Consider the following 20,265-nt stretch of genomic DNA (forward strand, 5'->3'; position numbering starts at 1 on the left):
CTTTAAGAAGAGTAAATAAATACACACAATGTGAATTGTAGTCTACAAAAATTAGTATTTACTATAAATTGTGCGTTAGCAGTTTCTCAAAGCGAGGGGTTACAACTCAGTTGTGACTAAACATCATCAAGAAATCCTCTCCATGCTCTACTGTACCACCATCGTATACTAATTAAAGATAACATTGCTGCTGATAATGACAACTATCAGTAACAATGCATCTTTTCAACACTCAAATGTGTTACACTACACTCAGCAAAAACAATATTATACTACCAGTTTAAAACAATTGCTTATAGTTGCTCCTAACGGATGCAGAGAGGAACACAACAATATATCTGAGTAAAGGAAAAATCTCACCAATCCATTTATCCTAATATACAACTAACAGGAAATAAGAATCCAATCATAATCAAAAGTTCCACAACCAACAATTACAAGCGAAGCAAAGTTCACAGAACACAAATGAGATGAGAGGAGCCGTGATACAGAACTACTCCGGTAAATATGTAAACAGACCCTGAAAGAACACAACCTTCTGCTTTCACAAATACATAATTGGAGACTTTGCAAATCTAAACATCTATATCAAAAATAAAGATACTACTGTTGGAATGAACTTTAACATGAAGTCCTCCAGCAGCATATTTCACTCAACATTATTTCTTTTTTTTTGAGAGGGGCAACCATAGTCCTCCACTTCATTATGTCTGAAATTACATTGCTGTAAAAGTTGGTACACCTTTGGGAAAAATGAATTATATGTACTATAAAATTAAACAATTCACTGATCATGATTGTGTTTTCTATTTCAGGTGACTAAAAATATATATATATTCAAGATGTGAAAAATAAGTGCACATCTTATTCTGCCAGGGCTTAGTTGAATTACTGATAAATATTTAATCTTAGGCTGCTGATGACTCGCATGTCATAAAGACAAGCTGTCAAATAGGACTTTAAGCCAAGGTTATGTTTTTCAATTTTGCAATTATATACCAGTTGTGTAGCTCAACAAATTGTTCCAAAACACAAGGCTTGGAACAAATGTTTCACAGCATTGTAATCCTGTATGATATAAAAATCTAACTATTAATGAAATAGGTGTCGTTGAAATAACCGATCAGCCACAACATTGAAACCACTAAAAGGTGACGTTGGCGACACCTTGTTGCGATGGCACCTGTCAAGGAGTGGGATATATTAGGCAGCAAGTGAACAGTTCTTGAATTTGATGGGTTACAAGCAGAAAAAAGTATAAGCATAAAGATTTGAGGAGGTTTAAATGTTTTGGCTAATCGGTGTATGTACATTAAAAAAAAAAAAAGCATTTGAGACTTGTAATTTCCAGAAGAAACTCTACAGCACCACTAGAACTTATTTACAGAATTGAATATAGATCCACTTGCAATGTCATATCATAATTATGAATCTATATTCTACTGGGTTAAAGAAAATACACCTTAAAAAAAAAAACATAAGAAAATTAAAATGCAAAAAAAACCAATACTGTCAGTGCAAGATCAGACCGGCTGAGATGGCCAAAAGTAGTTAGGTTAGGCTGTTACACCAACAAGAACACAAGTTACAATGTCCTGACCAAAATATCACATAATTTCAAAAGCTCCTCAAGTAAACGGTAACGCAATCGAAACACTGTAATTTAATGTTTTAACCAAGGCATATAATGGTTGTTCAAAATAAGCCACTGACACGCTAGCAAACGTCTTCCATTGTTTGGGAAAAATCTAACAAATTCCGGCTAAATAAACATAATAAATTAAAATCTGTGTAAACAACATTGTCATTCGCTGCTCTTACAGTGTTGCACTCGTCATCAATGGAATCTGTACTTTCGCGCAGGCTTGAGGTTGACATACGTCTTCTTCATGTCCTCCGTCTCGTTTTTCTTCACGAGCTGATATCGTTCTCCCTTCGTGGTTACAACCTGGTTACTATGGTACCGAACTAGCTTCTTTGGAGCCTGCAACAACAACAACAAAAAAAAGCACACCAGAAGCCACAAGTGTTACTGCATGAAACAGATTTGATGTGAAAATGTAGTATAGCAAGAGGCTTACATCTTTGGGGGCGACTGGCCGGTGTGTTTTGTTATCTTCCTCCCTGTCCACTAGCATGTACCTAATATGATGAAACATAGTCACAAACACTGAAATAAGCAAAGACAGTTTTGTTGATGACACAACTAGTGATTTTACTCACTTCTCAAGGATGCTCTCTTTGAGTTTCTGGTCTGCCAGCGAGGAAATACTCTTCCCATGGTTTACCTGAAACAACAGGATACCATGAACATGAGGAAGGCTGAGGGGAAGCAAAGCGGCAATATTTCTGTGTGTAAGCAGAGACTCACATTTAGAGGAGTGGGGCTGAGCTGGACATCACCCTCTATGATAAGGCGCACAGCTTCCTCCATGTCTCCTTTGGCAATAGACAGGGCGCTGCGAGCCTCAGACAGACTGCACTTGGGAAACATCTCCAGCAGGTGCTGCTCCTGAGCCTCCCACTCAGACACTGGTGGCTGAACATACACACAGATGTAACAATTTCTAAAGCAGGACTCACAAGGAGAAATAATTTGCAGAGAAGTGCTGAAGCGATACCTTGGCGGTGGCGCCCTCTGTCTGTGTTTTAAGGCACTGTGTTTCTCTTCCTGGTGGTGGCTCACTGGGCAGGGTGGTGAGTTTCAATGAGACCTCGTCTGTCCTTGCCTTAGGCACACTATTTTCTTCATCAGCTAAAAAAGTAACGAACAAATTAACATCAGCACATTGTAGTGTAAATGTTAAGCTGATGATCTCAATCTAAAATGAGTGCAACAATTCGGCAACACTATGAAATTGAGGATACCACACAGGTATTATTTAAAATGCAGCTTTTTCCATACATTTTGGCCTTCTGTTCACATGCGAACACTTGGGAGCTTTACAATACCCCCTTCCAGAGTGAACATATTCAGAGAATTCTGTTGAAAATGTTGATGTGTCCAGACAGAAAAGTTTTTTGCTTGTGATGTCAAAGCATGTCCTATTACCTCCTTCGTTTATGTGAGGTCATTTTGCTCAGTGTTGAATGTGACCAAAATATTGCTGATGTTAACTTTAGAGGAACTGTATGTTCACATATATTCCTCCCTTCCTTGAGGCGTCATTGTTGGCAGTGCCCCAGAACAGGTAATAATTATTTTTCAGGCTTCTACTGTCATAGTTTTCATACTCTGCTTATGTCACCACCTGTTTTTTTAGCATAGTCTTGACAGTACTTCAGTTGTGTTTTTGCATTCACATGTGCACAGAGATTCTTTTGACAGTAAAGGAGTAAAAATCCTGCGATAAAAAAAAAGAAACTCACAAACATGTGTAGTAGGCCGAACACTGCCACTACTGTCAACATAAGAATTAATAAATGACCTACCTGAGGTCCGAGCAGTGGCTAGCTTCGAAGCCAGACTGAACATCATCTCACAGATTTTGACACTGTAAAACAAAAACACACCTGTATTAACAATAACTGGCAGACTACTGCAGTTTCCTGATCTTGCTTATTCCCAATCAGAACAGAGAAGGCGTGACCTTCTGTTTACCTGTCAATCTCGGCAAAGCCAGGTATGTAAGCTTCTAGCATCTCTGCAAAGACCTCCACATCAAAGTTCTCCTCAACACTCTGCTGGGAGCCAAGATCCTCCAGGACTCCAGTGATGTAAGACAGAAGAACATCATCCAGTGTGCTGCAATGAACGGTAAAAAGAAGTTGACTCCAAAACTGACGTGACGTGACTTTTGAAATTTTATTTTGAAAGGATGAAACATCTGCTTACCTGAGATCTGCGTCAGGGATGTAAGTCTGAATGAACTCATGCAGCGCACTGTGGATGATTTTGTGGAGGTCCATGGCTTTGTCCTGTTTTGCAGCAGAGGAAACACGCACAGAGCTGGAGTTCAGCAGATAGAGACGGCAACCACAGTGAGCAGCAGCAGCAGCCTCGACCCTTAAATAACCAAACCAAACCCAACAGTTGTCGCCCATGCACCAAGTATGGCACACTCTCAGCTCTGACTTAAATGGCAACGTTACAAAACGATGTGTTATGAAAGCTTGGTTGTGAAAGCAGCATCTTAGCATTCTGGTAAGCATTGACTTGTACACATTTCCTACATTAACTTTACAGCTGAATTCACTTTAACAATGATGTCAAGTTCGCTGATAACTTGAGGAAACTGCTCAACGTCTTCACTAAGCAATATCAAAGCACCCTAATATATTTATGTGATCAATGCGGTCAAATACATTCATGTGCTGCAGAAAAACGACATTTCTTATGTTAGCTTTGCTGCCTAGCGTTAGCACTGCAGCTGCACGGACACTAGTTACGAGCTAACGGTGAATTAGTAGCATCACGGCTAAGCTACCATAAGCTATACAGTACCGTGTGCAATTATCCAGCTTGTTTCACACACGCATATATATCATATTTTCTCAACGCTGTCATTGTTCTTTCACCAACAAGGATAACCTTTGTCTAAATATCCTGCAGGAGAAACAGCAGCAGGACGTAGCACAACTGGCGCTAGCTAAGTGCTAGCTAACAACTACAAGCGAGCTAACGTTTCAAACCGAACCGAGCTCGTTATTTGCAACGGCACGACTTTTAATGCAGTAAAACTCACTGCGACAGAAATTATGGAGACATGAAGCTCAAGGTTTTCCCCAAATGTGTCAGGGGGAGGCTGGTCAGTGCAGTGGTTGTACAGGATCCGTGATGCTTGTTAGCCCGCACGATTCAAAACATTACACGTCATTTCCCTCCAATGTAAACAGCCTGGTTAGAAGAAGCTGCTGTTTTATGAATCTGTGCTAAAACTTTTTGGCGTTATTGTACAGCCGAATTGAACTGTTTCTTCTCCCCCTCTTCCTCCTTTTCTTATTATTTATTGTTTTGCAAGAACAACAGGTCTCTCGTTTAATTAATGAAGCTATTTATCTTTAATTTAGCCAAGAAGTCCCATTGAGATTAGAGATTTCTTTTACAAGAGAGACCTGACCAAGGTAGCAGCCATACAAAATTTAGAAGTTCTATAAAACAGATACATGATACACAAATAAACAATGAACAATAAAATAACAAAACAGATTGACAGCTGTTCAAGGACAGGGACCTCTTAAGAAAAATACTGACATTCCTCCATCACTGTATTTTTAAAAATGATATTCTTAAACTCATTAATGGATATGAATGTTTCTAGTTTAAGTTTTTTTTTCTTCTGAAGATTATTCCTTGACCATGGCGCATGATAGGAGAACACTGTTTTGCCAGAGTCTGTCAATTAAAACATTCTGACAAATTACTTAAGAAAAGTCTTAGTCTACCGTGGCTGCTACATTTTTAAATGGTCACATGTAAAACCACAATCACATAGAAATCCACCCTCATCTGTTTAAGACAGAGATTCAACACTGAAGCTGAAACTTTTAGTTGACTAATTGATGAACTGATCAGCTATGATTTAAGTTATTTTCTCACCAAAAATGCCCCAGATTGGCTTCTTCCTGTGAGGATTTGTATTATTGCAAATCGCAAAATAGCCAATTCCAGTATCAAATCCTTTGGAGCTGCAAATTTGTGGAGAAGAGCAAATCTAGGAGAGAGGCCCAGAGCCTCCTTGTGGCACTGGCAGCCTCAGTAGTAGTGTGTGACAATTCACTGGTAGTCTGTGGCACTCAAGTGGCATCTTTGGTAGTCAGTGGCATCTTTGATGGTCTCTGGCACCATTGATTACGCGCAATATCTGTCAAAATAATTGTGATTTTTTTTTCCCTAGTGTTTATAGCTTTACTATCCGATGCTGCTTAGAACAAAAAGGAGAAGACATATTTGTGTGCAAATATAGGTGACTATATTATGTAGTTTTCAGCAACAGTTCAAGGTCATAGTAGCCTTTTGCGTTGAAATCTTTTTCCTATATTCCAGCTGTCATCCATCTTTTTCTGTCTTTCTGGGAGTTCACATTTCCCGTTCCGCTGTAAACCTAGGCTGTTACAATCAATTATAAAAGTACCACGTTTTGTCACCTTGATTAATTTGAAGCTTTCTGTGACCCACCTTTAGTTCCTGGCCCAGTGTCAGATCTCTGGTCCAACCTACGCTAGGTTGGTAAACTGTCTACTCTCACTTGGACATTATCTTATATCTTTTGCCAGATCCATACATAGTTGATGATCAAGGTGTTATCTGAGGCAACATCAATGATGTCATCAGATCCTGCTCTCAGTTACCTCCGCCTGTGTTGGTATTATAGCAGATATGTAGCTGTAAATCATTAATGCCCATTCAATTGTTTCCTTGCTCCCTTGGCAGTATCTCTTGCCGGCTGTAGTATTTCATGGGGAAATATGGTACACGGCTGCTGATAAAACAAGCAAGAACAATTCTCAACTTGGCTGAACTCTGTTTCAACTCTGAGCTCATGGCTAGACAGGTGGGGCTGAGGTATCGGGAGAGCATGTAAAATCTACAGTGAAGGACAGCATCTTGGTTTTCTCCACGTGTGTTCACAGCTGACACTGAGAACAGCCTGCAAAGCCGTACAACACATACCAATGCGCCTGCACACAGCGCAGAGCATCAATATATTGCAATATTATCTTCGCACTTTTATTACAGTTGCACAGGCCGACACTTCAGGCAGCCTTTGGTTATGCTTGTTTATGCAAAATAAAAAAAAAAGCCTAACTGCAGTGTCACATTTAGCTATAAAGCGAAATGATCACAAAACCACCCGGGGTCCTGTATATAATCATGTTTTTCATCTTCTCCAATTCAGAGTTCAGTGGTTAAAATTAACTCATGCTGACAGACCTACTAAAGCTCTCCTTTTTTCTCTTCTTTTTGAAGCCAAAGATGTGTGAACACTGGGTGGCAGCATTGAGTCATTAGTGACAGCAGGAATTCATGCACTTTTCGAAGAGATGGCATGCGCTTAAGAAAGAAAGAAAAAAAGGCAACAAAAGCGATTTAAAATATATCATTTATCACACCTACAACATTCTGGGATGTTTGGATGCTCCAAAAATCCACCTATTAATTCTCTAGTTCACCTTAATCGTAAAACACACAAGAGCATAGAAGCAACATCTTTGTGTTTGTTGTTTGGTGTAGCTTGTGTTGTGATGGAAGATGGTTATATCTCACTTTTACTTTGTTCTGTCTGGGAGCAATAACTCAGATTGCTCTAGTAACTTATGTTTGGTCAGTTTGTCCGATTTGGATTTATGAGCAAAGACTTCCCTTTCTTAGTGCAGACAGTGGCGAAGCAATTGCTTTATGAGTCAGTGCTTTTGTGTGAGTGGGAGACCTGCATGCACTGGTTGTACTGGACCAACTTCAGTCAGTGCTGCACCAGTAATATGAACATAATAAGATATTGCACACAGGCCAGTTCCTGTCTTCATTTGACTAAAATGAGCTAGAATATAACAACTGAGTGAAATCAGACTTTAGAGACAAAACCACGTAATGCTGACTTGTAATATTTTTTTTTCTTATATTGTTGCGCTTCTTCTCAAAAAGCATCACAAGGAACAAACTTTAAACAGTAAAACACACAAAAGCATCACAATAGATCAAAATTAATGTGTACAAATATGTTATATTGTCATTAATCCCAAGAACTTTATTGCACTTTTATTTTAGCTTCGAACCAAAGATGTGAGAGAGACATGAGAAGGTTAAGTCTTAAATAGAGGGGGTTTAGTAAAGCCATGTTCTTGTGACTGTTTTTTTTTTGCATGTATGTGGCAGAAAGAAGTAAAAAGTAAATGCATACTTTTATATAATGTATTTAATCCAAGTTTGCTTTAGTTTGTCTGAATGTCATGTCTATAAAGGAAACTAGCTTGGAAATTAATGCATTTCTTTTGCTTTTAAACACAAGAAAACACATTTTTACAAATGTCTAAGAGGCATTTTATTCAAACATGAAAGAAATCATTAAAAAACCTCACTCGTTATTCATTAATGTAAGTGGGAGACAAACCTTAATATGTGCTAATGGTATGTTTATATATTTCTGTTCTTATATGCCAGAGTACAATCAAGCATGTCATGCAACAATGTCGAGGCAGGGCACATAATGTGGATATTGTACTGGTGGCACAGATTTCCATTTTCACTCAGACAATAGGGACTGGGGGTTGGCTGAGGCGATGTCTGAGAGAGAGAGAAAAAAAAATAATTTTACAGTTCTCATCAGGCTCACCAAAACACTGAATGATTTACTGCCAAATTAATTACCCTTTACCCAACTTTAGACAATAATGCTCGGAGCTGTCTGTTGGAACCGTATTCTTCTATTAACGTTCGATTTGCAGTTCAGCCAGAGTGACTTCGTATTTAGATTTTATTGTATTTTCTCAGTGAACGCGTAGCATTGCATCCACAATAGAAAGGAACAGAATTATTTGATATTTTCAGTTGAATCACCTGTGCAGCAGAGATGGGATCAGCACATTCATTGGACAGAGAATTTGTTCAAAAAAACGGAAACACTCAATATAGCTGTTCCAAAGCATTACAAAAGGTGCATTTACAGAGTGAATTCAAGCACAGTGCACTTTAATTAATCGAAACTTTTACAATATAAGGCCTCCCTCACAATCTTTAATCAAATCTAAGACTTACTAATAATTTCACCTTCCTTTGCTTGGTTTTAAAGATCATATAATTTGAAGTGAAAGTGTATAGATTTTTACAAAACACAATATTAACAACATTAGTGAGACCAAAGTTGGCATGTGTTTTTAATTAAATTTTACCTTTACACTTTTTTTTTTCTTTATGAAAAGCTTTCGGTAAGTGACTACAAGAACTTGGAGCCTGAGAGTGAGATTAGCTGGCTTGTTGTCCGAGGGCGAGGCTGACCTGGTCCAGATCCGGGCCACCTGTGTGGGCTAGCCTGCCCTCCCGTCTGCCTCCTATCCTGTCTCCAGGATATGGTCACCAGGCAGCCCACTGGCACTTTTTTCATCCCCTTCAAATTCCCCAACCAGCTTTAAGATTCACAAGAGTGCAGCATTAGACAGAAAGTGTAGACGACGTTTACTGTCGTCTCCAAATCAATCTGAAAAATCATATATTTAATAGACAGAAACGGACAGCTCCTCGGAGATGTACAAACAGTAGATAAACCTATGAAGGTAAATAACAGGAGATGTTGAATGCAGTGTTTGTGTTACAGTTTTGCAGGAGTTTTGTCGAGCTACAACAGATGGGTGCAATAAGCAGAGCGATTCAAAACACAACTAGCTTGGGTTCATCTCAGTAAATGGATCGGTCTCCCTTGTCTTGGTCTGTGTGTCTCTGTTGAGCAGTCGATAGGTTAACCTGCCCATGGCATCCATCTTGCGTGGCCTCCCTCGCATTACCATTGATCTGAGGGAAATAAAGAGCACACGTGTTATTATATACAGCCCAGAAAAAACACCCTCTCACAGTGATGGAGTGAACAGGCCAAATGTATGAAATATCGCCCCTCCGACATATTCTGTCTTCCTGTCAATAGTGCAGCCTTTGCCCACAACCCGGATCAATAGGGACTTATCTTTTCATGATAACACATAACGATGTTGTCTGTTGTCTTTTTCTGATATTGAAGTTCGAATTCTATCTCTTCACCTTTTTTAAATCATCCATGCTGATATGTATATTTGGACATGCCTTTTTTTTTTTTTTCCAAAGGAAATAAAATTGGCGTGGGCCCGCCAGTCTGCGACATGGCAGTTACAAATTTACATGTTGGTTTTCTGGACATTTCTCTGAAGCTTTTGGGGGTCTCTCATGTGTGAGACTGCTCAGCGGAGAGAAGACACCCCTCTGTAAAAACATCTGTTGTGGAAATGGCTGTCAGACTCCCTTTTGTGGGCTCCGTCTCTTCTTTGCACAGAGATTGTCATTTGTTTTGATCATTTATGTGGGTGAAAGAATAATGCTAAAAAATCTGGAGAATGTACCCATGCAGTTGAGCTACCTCCAGGAGGTTGTGTTTATGTTTTTTTATGGAGAGGAAATTTTCTCTCCGTTTTACCAACGTCGTGGTCTGCACACTGAGGCATGCAACCAAGTTATTTAATGTGAACTCTATTGCACTGTGAGTGATATGACAAAGTAAAGTTTTTAGCAACATTTTGCAATTAACCATTTCAGTAAGCATACATTCCCTGTGCGTTGTCGTTATCGACTGGCTGCTAAAAGATGATAGCAAAAAATACTCTTCAATTATTCATAATGTTGTGATTGTTATCATGAATGGCGGAAGTCAGATGAGAAGAGAAATTGGCATTGTCTCATATTGTTTCGAACGATTTTATTGTGACACAAGTAATTCCTCTTTGCGTGAAAAATAATTCAGTCCTGTTTGTATCATTTAAAGAATGAAGCAGTCAGTAATGTTTTGCAAAATAGCTTAAACTAAATGTTGCAAACAGGTACAATGGGGTTAATAGGAAATGATAAGCAGAAAAAGTTCCTGTTTTGGTGCTTGAAATGTACAGTCAACTAAAGGTTTGTGTTCTGACTTTCTTTCAGGATGGCCCAGGGTGCGGTGACGCCATGGTTTTCCACTAGGAAGTGTTTTGAGAGCACCTGTCCAGTAGCGCCACAAGGCACATCACCTCCCTGTACTCGGCAGGTCAGCTACCATCACTCAAACTGCTCCTTCATTATGGTTTTTTCACTCTTTGACAGCATCGCTCACTCAAAACACAAAATAATTCCCTCCAAAATAATTCCTTTCTTTATATTAAATTACGGGAATTGCAACTAGACAAGTTAACTAAAACTTTCATGCTTGTTTCACAGAACACTGACCAGAATGTAACAGGTTTACAGTGCAAATGTTGTTGTTAATCTAACCTTTAGGATAGGTGCTGTTTTCAGTTAAAATTCCCTCCTACATACATATAAAGTTTTTAAAAAAGCTTCTCTGCCATGTTACAAAATAAGGCAAATCCTGCATAAAACAATCTTAACATTATGTAAAATGTGCAAAACATGCCTCCATTTAAATGAGTCATTACAGCAAGATCCAATGTGTGAATTAATGGGACGCCTGTTTTTGATCGTGTGATTTTCCGGTGGAACAGGTGAATGTTTGAGCAGAGTGACACCTCATAAACTAGCTGATAACCTGTTCCTGTGTCTTCTTATCTGTCTTCCAGACAATCCCTGGTCCCTGAACACATTGTCGTTTCCCCTCAGGCCCATTATCAGATCCCCTCTGTAGGCTCCCAGCAGCTGCAGTTATTGTGGAAGACTCTACTTTTATAGCCTCATGATGTCTGAGACAACACTAGCTTTTATGAGTGAGTACATGTTGTCTTCTGGTTGTTGGGATGCTAGTTTCCTTTTTGTTTTGTTGACTGAAAAGCTTCCTTCTGACTTTTCCCCATCAAATGAAATCTAAAATAAAAACTTAATTAATACTAATTAACACAAAAACATATTAAATGAATAGTTTTTGTCAAACAACTAGAGAAATATAGTAATTCTTGCAGTTTTTTGAGTTCAGACAACATCTGAAAATGCAAATAATGAATTAAACATAGCATCATAAAAAAGAAAAAAGAACAAGGTGATTGTATTTAATTCTGAATTGAATTTTCTTGTTATTGTGCTATTTTCACATACTATATCATTAATCATCTTTTTCCAATCATGTTTCTGTACCGATCGGTCCCCTACTATCTGTGGGAAATGTGTTATCTCTCTCTGCCATTCATGTACACATTTATTGGTTTCCAAGTCGCCGGGATCAATCTTTTGGCCACCAGAGGAGCATAACTAATGGCAACATTAGAATGGCTTTGTGAGAGGGACTGGCCGGATGCGGGTTAACCAAGCAGGAAATAATCTAGGATTTTATATCCTGCATGAATGGCCATAGGATATGCTGAGAATAAATTAATCCCCCCCAAAATTTTAGCAGTGAGGTTATCTTTTGAGTGAAACAGTTTCAGAGGTGCAGGCGGGTTTGTTTGTCTGATATTTTTTTTTCCCTCCTGAGGGAGTGTGTTCGCGCTCTGCATGCACACATGTGGAATTTCTCGGCAGATAATGATCGTCATCTTAATGCTCAGCCAGGGTCAGACTATCTATTCTGCTTCTGACCGCAGGTCTAGACGATCTTCCTCTGGAAAGCCATTTCCCCCCTTTCCTTTTCAAGACCCACTTCTATTTTCCTGTTGTGCCCAAACAAGGATTTTATAAAACGGGTGACATCGCCACACAAGCTGTCTGTCGAATCCCCCTTAATTAAAGTGACGTTTAAAGCCTTCCTCAGACACTAATAAACCCCCTCTCCATTAAGATCCTCCTAATTACTGTGTGCAAAGGAAAAGGGGACACACACAGACAGACAGTGCCGAGGTAAGCCTGCTGGCATTTGGCCCCATAAGCTGAGCGCCACACAAAAGAAAATGTCCCCTGGGTTACCCATCCTACCAGAGAGATTTCTCTTTTTTTTTCTCCCAACCTCACTCCCCCTCTCCTGTTTTCTTCTTATGAATGAAAGTATATGACATGTGGGGCTGAGTGTCCATTCATGGCGCTGGTGGAATGTGTGAATAAGAGCTTCGAACGAGGCATGAATCACGGCCACCTGATTAGTCATTAGGCAGTCTTTTGACATTACCATTGTTTAAATGTGCATGGTGGAAGTGAGAATGCTGTCATCTATAAACACCCGTTCACTCAAGTGATTAGAAAAGATGTTCAGTGTAAACTCAGAGATGCAGGGATCATTTTCCCACTGAAACTTCCGTGTCAGGGGACCTTGTGGAATACTCTACATTAAAAAAAAAAAGCATTTTAGCAAGCTTATTTGATATGAGGCCTTGCAATGTTGTATATGACTCTCGCGTTTTTGTCGTGTGGCTAAATAAGATGCTGAAAATTGAGGTGGACAAGAGAATCGTTACATGTCACACTGAGCAGTAACTGTCCCACCACTCCGAGTCACTACAGCTTCGTGGCAGAGGCAGACCCAGAAAGGTTAAACGTGTTTGGTTCATGTCCTGGTCTGCAGATTAATGACATTAACGAAGTTTCCATTATTCGTGCAACTGGGGGAGACAAGGGCGTCCATGCGGAAAGCCACATGACCGAGGCAGAGATAAGAGAAAATGAAATACGTCTTCGTGGAGACAGGAGGGGCCAGGAAGTGCCACTCCAAATTAGCCGCAGGCCCAGTTTGTTGTTACTTCATTAACCCAACAGCCCCGGGAAAAATAAAAAGCTGGGTCACAACCTTTAGCAGCGGGGAGGCCTGAAATTTGCAGAGTGGCTCCTTCAAACTTTGACTGGTAGGCAACTGCTGACACAGTAAAGACGAGAGTTTATGAACGGAAGTTATCATTTTAGAGGAATATTTGGTCAATCTCAACTCTGTCACATCTGAATATTTTACCTTTAACAAGTCTGTTTGCATTTTCATTTAATTTTATATTAATTCAATTTAATTTGTAACAATGTCGTGCTGAAAAAAACAAACACCACGCTGCACTTTTCTGCAATTTTAATGATTTAAGTTTAAGTTTATTTAAGATTTTGACACTTAATGCTACTTAATTGGGCAGTGCAGTGATCAACATCTTCACAATTTCCAAACAACTTGTTAGAAAAAGATGAATAAACCAGCAAGTCAAATGTCAAATACATAACTTATTTATAATGTGTGATTGGATGGAAATGCGTTTATTTTTTTCTGAAATCAATATAAGTCTGCAAATGTTCAGATCAGAAAGCATAGGCGTATCAAAGTTCATACACTAACATCAGCCAGCCATCTTCTAGGACACACAAAAGCACACTATCCCCAAAGGAAGGAACCTTATACAATATTACATCGAACTATTCATCAGTAGACAGTCGCATCAATAATATAAAGTCATTATCAGCTGTTCTACAAATAGAATAAAATAGGGCATTACTGGACCATCAATATTTGATACCGTGCTCTTTAACATTTGGTGGTGTGCTTCAAAACAGAGCCGAGTTGTATAATGCCGTCCTTGTTGTTGTAACACGAGCTGAGCAGTGGTTCTTTATTTGCAGGCAGTGACTTTATTAGAGTCTATAGTTACAGACCCTTGGAAGGAGGGCTATTGTATTCTCACCCCTTCTCTGGCAAACATACCTCTGCTACTCTCTTCATAACAAACAGGCCAGATGTAGGTGGAAATCTAAAACTATTTGTATTACTTGGAGTTGTTTTTTTGAAATTTAGTCACATTTCTGTATGATTGCATGTAATCGCCTAAAACATGGCCTCTCAAATCTTACAAATTTAAACCCTGTATTCCATGTTTATTTCTTAAAATCAGGCTAAGTCAGCTAAATTATTCCTATACCTTTTCCCTAGTTTCCTCTCTCTCACAGACACTCACATATATACACACCAGTACCTACTCAGCAACATGGATCAGCAGCAGCTGACTTGGCGAGAAACTCTGTGGCACAGGTAGACAGAGGCAGGGTCCAGCGAGTATCTACTGAGGCTGCAGACACATCTGCCTGCTTGATTTCACCTGGTAACTGAGCATGTAGTATTTACTTCTCGGCTGAAATGCAATCAGGGGCTGGTAGCTGGCAAGGAAGCAATGAACCTGCGATTAGGTGCAGTCCACCCCTCCTCCTCCACCTTCAAGAAGTGAGGCAGAGTTGGAGTTAAAAGTAGTGGTGTAGAAAAAAAATGCATTGTAATAGTTTGGCATCTCAAACCAAACTGTAAGTGATTTAAAAAAAAAAAACAAGTCAAACTATCGTCAAACTGTCAACCTCTCTGTCTTTATTTTCTATGTTTTATTCCCTTGAATGGCAGAATTGTTGTTTTCAGTGCTGCATGACATCAAGCTGATTTATTCTAATATTTGATACTAAAGCAATTGTTATAGTAGGGTTCAAGGTGTAACTTACACTAAAAACACAACTGCTTTGCTGTAAGAGTAGAGTTTCGAATGCATCATCATGAGCTGCTCCACTGCTGACAACAAGAGCCTCGTGAATTCCTGGTGATAAACGTAATTGTGACACTGCTGTGATTCCTACGGTAGAGCGCTCCCCATGCACATATAAACATTTGACATCCTTGAGACAAGAGTCACCTCTCTAATCTGGTTGAAGAAGTGTGTGGAGAGGTCCTTTATCCCACCCTGCTTTAACCGGTTGCTCACAGAAGAGCCATTTACCTCCACTAATGGGGAGTGAGTCTTTCACTGAGGCCTGTTTGCCTCTCAACCCTCTGAAAGAAACTTTGCCAAGGAGGAGACATTAAGAAAACCAGTTAATCTGCGGCAGTCTGTCTGTGTCTGCCCAGGGAATGGACCGAGCTACTTGGTGCCTTTTCAAGAGGTTTCTCTTCACGGCAGCTGTAGAAGTGTTGGATCAGCACTTTCCTCAGCTGCCCTGATAAAGACACAGCAGTTAAACAAATAAGTGCTTTGCCTTTTTGGACATTGCTTATTGAGTTTGAAAACTTAAAAATGTTGCTGATTTAATACATGAACGTCATCATGTACTTTATTATTTGTTTATATTAGTATATACCCTTTAAATTACAACATATACCAAGGCCTTACTATAACATCGAAATAGAAAAGAATAGAAGAAATCACATTAGTTTTTTTTTAACAAGACTAGCATTTACTGCCGTGCTAGTTGCTCTGTGAAGCTGTACAGGAAGAATCTGGGGTGTCAATGAAATCACAAAGTGTGGGATACGTACTTAAACAGTATTAATTTTTGACGGTTTGATCAGTGTTTGTGCAGTTCTTCTGTGTCCCATCTGAACAGAGTAGCTGCAGTTACGCTTTTAAGATGCATTTTATCATAGAATTTTTGCACAAAGTTCTGTTTGTAATGTTGAATATAATCTTTTATTTGTAATGTTGATTTTGATACCAAAATTTTTCCCCATGGTTGTTGTCTTTGGCACAGGGTTGCTATCTATCTATCTATCTATCTATCTATCTATCTATTATATATTACTTATTATATATTATAATATATTACTATATTTGTTTTGCAAAACAAAACAAAACAAAACAATGAACAACACATATTCTCACTATATCCTATAGACAAAGCAAATGAACACCGGTTTACTATCTTTCTAATTCAGGCAATAAAGCCTCGCTCTCTCTAAAAAGAACCTGAGGAAAGAGTTGCAGCAGAAGGAACAGAAGCCCTACCACAATCACAACCAAGTCACTATTATTTACCTTTGTTTGTGACAGTGGGGGCTGTTAACCCTCAGACATTCAGTCTTTACTGACCATTTATGGAGCAATCCTACTGTGGCAGGAGTGCTAGACCAAGGTCATTAGTGGCTGCAACCACAGTGACCTGTCGTTAAAGATGGGCCAAGTAAACACAGAAGGAACTCCGGAGGATGGGGGCTAATCTGGTGGGTAGCCACACTGGCAGGTAGCTGGAAGGTTGGGATGAGCAGGAACAACACTGGCGGGTGCAGGAGGTGGATTCTATAGCAAAGAAACGTTGTAGCGAATTTTAGCATCGCACGAAGTAAATACACATCAAGCAGAATCAGAAATGAACACACATGCGCACACATGCAGAAACACCAGTGTGCCCTGAGAAACATTCATGTAAAATACAGACCCCCCCTCCACCCCTCATACACACACACACACACACACACACACACACACACACACACTCACTCACTTGTTTTTCAGTGGGTACGACAGATGCCGTATGGACTGTTGTATCCTCAGCAGTAAAGGAGGGCCCTGAGGGTGTCTGCTGTCACACAGTACACCAGGGATCATCTGTGACACAGTGACACCGATCCCCTCATGTCACACACAACGCTATCCTAACACCAGTGTTTGTGTAAGTGAGCGAATGCATGCGTATGTGTGTTTGTGTGTTGAGGGATTTCATCATGTCAGATATACGACAGCACATTTATTCATGTCTTTTCCACCTTCACATGCTCCTTCACCGGGCAAATTCGTTTGCCACACCGATATGCAATTTGTTCTGTTCTTCAAAATCAGCGCAAAAAATTTATTGAAAAAAAAATTTATTATTTGTATTTTTATTACACTGTATATTTTGTACGGCTTTGTACTATCTGGTCAGTGTCTGTACAAAAACAGAGAACGCTGGGAGGTGCTGCGAGTTGTACTGCTCACGTTTGGCCAGTTGAGGCCATGCTTTCCTTAGGGTGAGCAGAATCTGTTACCAGCCTGTACTATATTGTCACTCTGGCCCAGTTCTTTCCTCACAATGACGCTGTATATATGGGTCATGCAAAATGAAGCATTTGCTTAATCATCTTGCACTCCCTAATCTTTGGGTTCCAGCGAAATAAATAGGTTGAAATTGAATATTTATTACATATCTCTTTTTTTTTTTGCTCTCTTCAGATTGCACTTTTTTATGTGTGTGTGTAGTTGTTAGTTACTTCACAGATAAATTGTTTTATCTGTTGAAATATTCTAGTATAGGTTGAGACAAAAAGATGCTGCATCAATAATTTAACAATCCATCAGGATCTATTCTACAGAATTTGCGCTTCTAGTAATTTTACTTTTACTTAAGAAATTAAATCTTTATTGCATTAATTGGATTGTTTCAGTTTTTTTTTTTTTTTTTTTAGCAAAGCGTTCTGTTTTTCTTGTAAAGTGTTTAATTGAAGAAATAGGAAGCTACAGGGAAATTACCTTGAAAAGAAATGTTAAAATCTCATCAACCTCCATTTAATCCAGAACTGTTGAGTTAATGATTTGTTGTTTGCTAAATTTCAGATCTGAAACTCTTGAAATGCAGTTTTTAAAATTGAATTTATTAACAGCGTGGTCACCTAAGTGTACTAAAACAGAAAACAGAATTTGAAGTTTCTCAAAGCACACTGAGGCATAGTCACACATAGCATATGAGACTAACTATATGGTGGAGACTGATGTTGAGTCTGACTTCTTCCTCTCATCCAGCTGGTCCATACGTCGTGCTGGTCAGTCTCTTTCCACTAAAAACCGCCACGAGCCCGTCAAATAAGCAAAGCCAGGGAGGTGTGTGGCCTGTGAAAGGGATATGCTCATCCAGCTAGTGGGCGCAGAGACGCTTCTTTGTTTCCTGGCATGTCTCACATACTTTCAGAGGCCAGATAAGCCCCAGCACCATGAAACACGGCTTTATGTTTGGCCTCAGTAACGTCCCAAAGAGGGCAGAGTGGACTCAGAGGAGAGACCAGCCAGTGAGCAGGTAATATGTCCTCAGTGTCACACCTTATTAAAGGGCCAGAGACATGTAAGAGGCCTGGTTATGTAGTCGTGAATTATTAAAGTACTAGCTGAAAAACGCTCCAATTACCAAACCCCAAGTTTAAATATTCGTCTCTCCTTCGATGTTGCCCGTTTTCTTTTTACTTCCTTCCCTCTCTGAGGAGACGTGGTAAGCTGGGATGGTGAAAGGCAAGAGGGGGCTGTAGGGTAGGGAGGTGGGGGCTTGGCTGTTTCCTGAAATCGGATTAGCAGCTACTCTACACTTAGATTGCAGGGACTGGGGCTTTAGTTTAGCCCAGCTCAAGACCACCCAACAGGTAAACAGGTACATTACTGTGGAGCAAAAAAAAAGAAAGTGTATGGCGAAAGGGATAGAGGATAAAAATGCTCATGAGACACGGATACAGAGTGAGTGAAATAAATACTGTGCTAGCTGACAGCTGGGTGAAAGTGGATTTCTCAGTGGTTAATCTGAAATTAATTCCAATATCTGCTTGATGGAGCGGAGGAAATGTAAGAATTGCAATGAAACAAACAAAAAAAGGGGGTGAAAAAGTTAAAAAAAAAAAAGAAGAAGCCAAACCTTGCTTACTTTTGAAATGTATTCTGAACTACCAATTTGTGAACTTCTTCTTCTTGAACCAACTCTCTGGACCTCCACAAAAGACCTACATATCTCAACCCCAGCCCTCCCCGCTCACCAAGATATCTAAACCTCACACTGTCATGCTGCTGCCACTGCATCCCACAGAAAACCTCCTGAAAATTAGTTTTTGGCAACCAGCGCACAAACACACTCTCCTGTCTGCTGCAAGCCACCAAGGCTTTGTTAGGCAGGCCTGCTCTGAGCCCAGAGCCTTCAAGACCCCCATTATGCAGCAGGACTCAGCGGGGCAGAAAGAGCAGGAGTGTTTTCGCCAGTCATGTGGGCACACAGGCATTATACACTCTTCAGTGGCACTGTAGATATTTTGTGAGTCTGACAAACAGAGGGGAGGCCTGCAAAGGCTGCAAGAAGAAGTTTTGATAATTGGGAGTTATATAAGTTCCCAAATCCTCACAGGAGGATTTTAAGTTTTTTCCCCTCCTTTTTCCCCCTATTGTGTGTTTTGAAAAGCTGTGTGCGAAGGCCCCACTGCGAAGGTGACAAATCCTTTGACATAAATCATTGTGCAAAGGTTAAAGGAATACAGTCAAGTGCTCAGGAAGAAGAGCCTCTAATTGCCTGCTTTGCTCCAGCTTTGGTGAGCAGTGTTTTACAAATTAAACAACAGTCCTTTCACATGTAAAGCGTTTGCCTGCGTGTGCACACACCTCATGCACGTGTGTTTTGGTGTGCCTTTGTTTACGTGTGTGTCCACTTGCATCTTATTGTAATAAATAAGCTTGTTCGAGGCTCGTGTCTAGAGCCACGAGCGAGCGTATCAGCTGCAGCTCGGAAGAGTTTTTACTAATCAGTGATGGACAAACTCAGGGCTCCCTGCATCTCAAACATCACTGCTTCTGTCAGGGGCCCCGAGTGCAGAGCAAGCGGGCTGAGCAGCTCTGATCAGCAGTGTTGTGTTATGTTTTTTTTTCCCCCGCTGGATCACACAGGGGAGCACGTGTGTGTGTTTGAGATGCAGGGATGCATGGTGCTAAACCTCCCCTGAGTAGTAATGCATGAACTGTTAGCAAAACATTGTTGCTGCTGCTGTTTCCTTCTATGTTAATAAGACATGGATTGGGGTGGGGGGTGTAGCGGGTGCACAGATGTAATTCAAGGTTGACATCCCAAGATTCATAATGCACCTTTAGTGACGGATATCATGCATTTGGCAGACCTTAGACGAACAGTTCAAAGTCAATACAGAAGACACCTCTGCAGTCACTCGCAGATTTTGATTTTGTATGCGGCAGCTTGAATAAATAATGGCAAAATGATTTTAGATTAGATGTTTCAGATTA

The 20,265-nt window shown here is 40.0% G+C and overlaps 1 protein-coding gene and 1 long non-coding RNA gene across 3 annotated transcripts; one reads left to right on the plus strand and one right to left on the minus strand.

Moving 5' to 3' along the window:
• Positions 1-35: 35 nt before the first annotated feature.
• Positions 36-4,822, minus strand: cuedc2 (CUE domain containing 2). Of its 2 annotated transcripts, none has more exons than XM_023278252.3 (9): positions 4,686-4,822; positions 3,836-3,918; positions 3,602-3,745; positions 3,433-3,494; positions 2,622-2,755; positions 2,372-2,539; positions 2,224-2,288; positions 2,082-2,142; positions 36-1,984 (listed from the first exon to the last, which is right to left on the minus strand). In XM_023278252.3, exons 2-9 carry the CDS (start codon positions 3,907-3,909, stop codon positions 1,838-1,840), a joined length of 855 nt encoding a protein of 284 aa, XP_023134020.1. In that variant the 5' UTR covers positions 3,910-3,918; positions 4,686-4,822; the 3' UTR covers positions 36-1,837. The 2 variants fall into 2 exon arrangements, with proteins under 2 accessions (XP_023134020.1, XP_023134021.1); XM_023278253.3 differs by having other exon boundaries at positions 3,836-4,006; positions 4,686-4,809.
• Positions 3,640-12,058, plus strand: LOC118470858 (uncharacterized). The gene is made up of 3 exons (XR_004848030.2): positions 3,640-4,144; positions 10,598-10,700; positions 11,230-12,058. It is a non-coding gene; the product is annotated as an uncharacterized LOC118470858 (long non-coding RNA).
• The last annotated feature ends 8,207 nt before the right edge of the window (positions 12,059-20,265 follow it).

Source organism: Amphiprion ocellaris, chromosome 16, assembly GCF_022539595.1.
Source record: "Amphiprion ocellaris isolate individual 3 ecotype Okinawa chromosome 16, ASM2253959v1, whole genome shotgun sequence".
NCBI classification, from domain to species: domain Eukaryota; kingdom Metazoa; phylum Chordata; class Actinopteri; family Pomacentridae; genus Amphiprion; species Amphiprion ocellaris.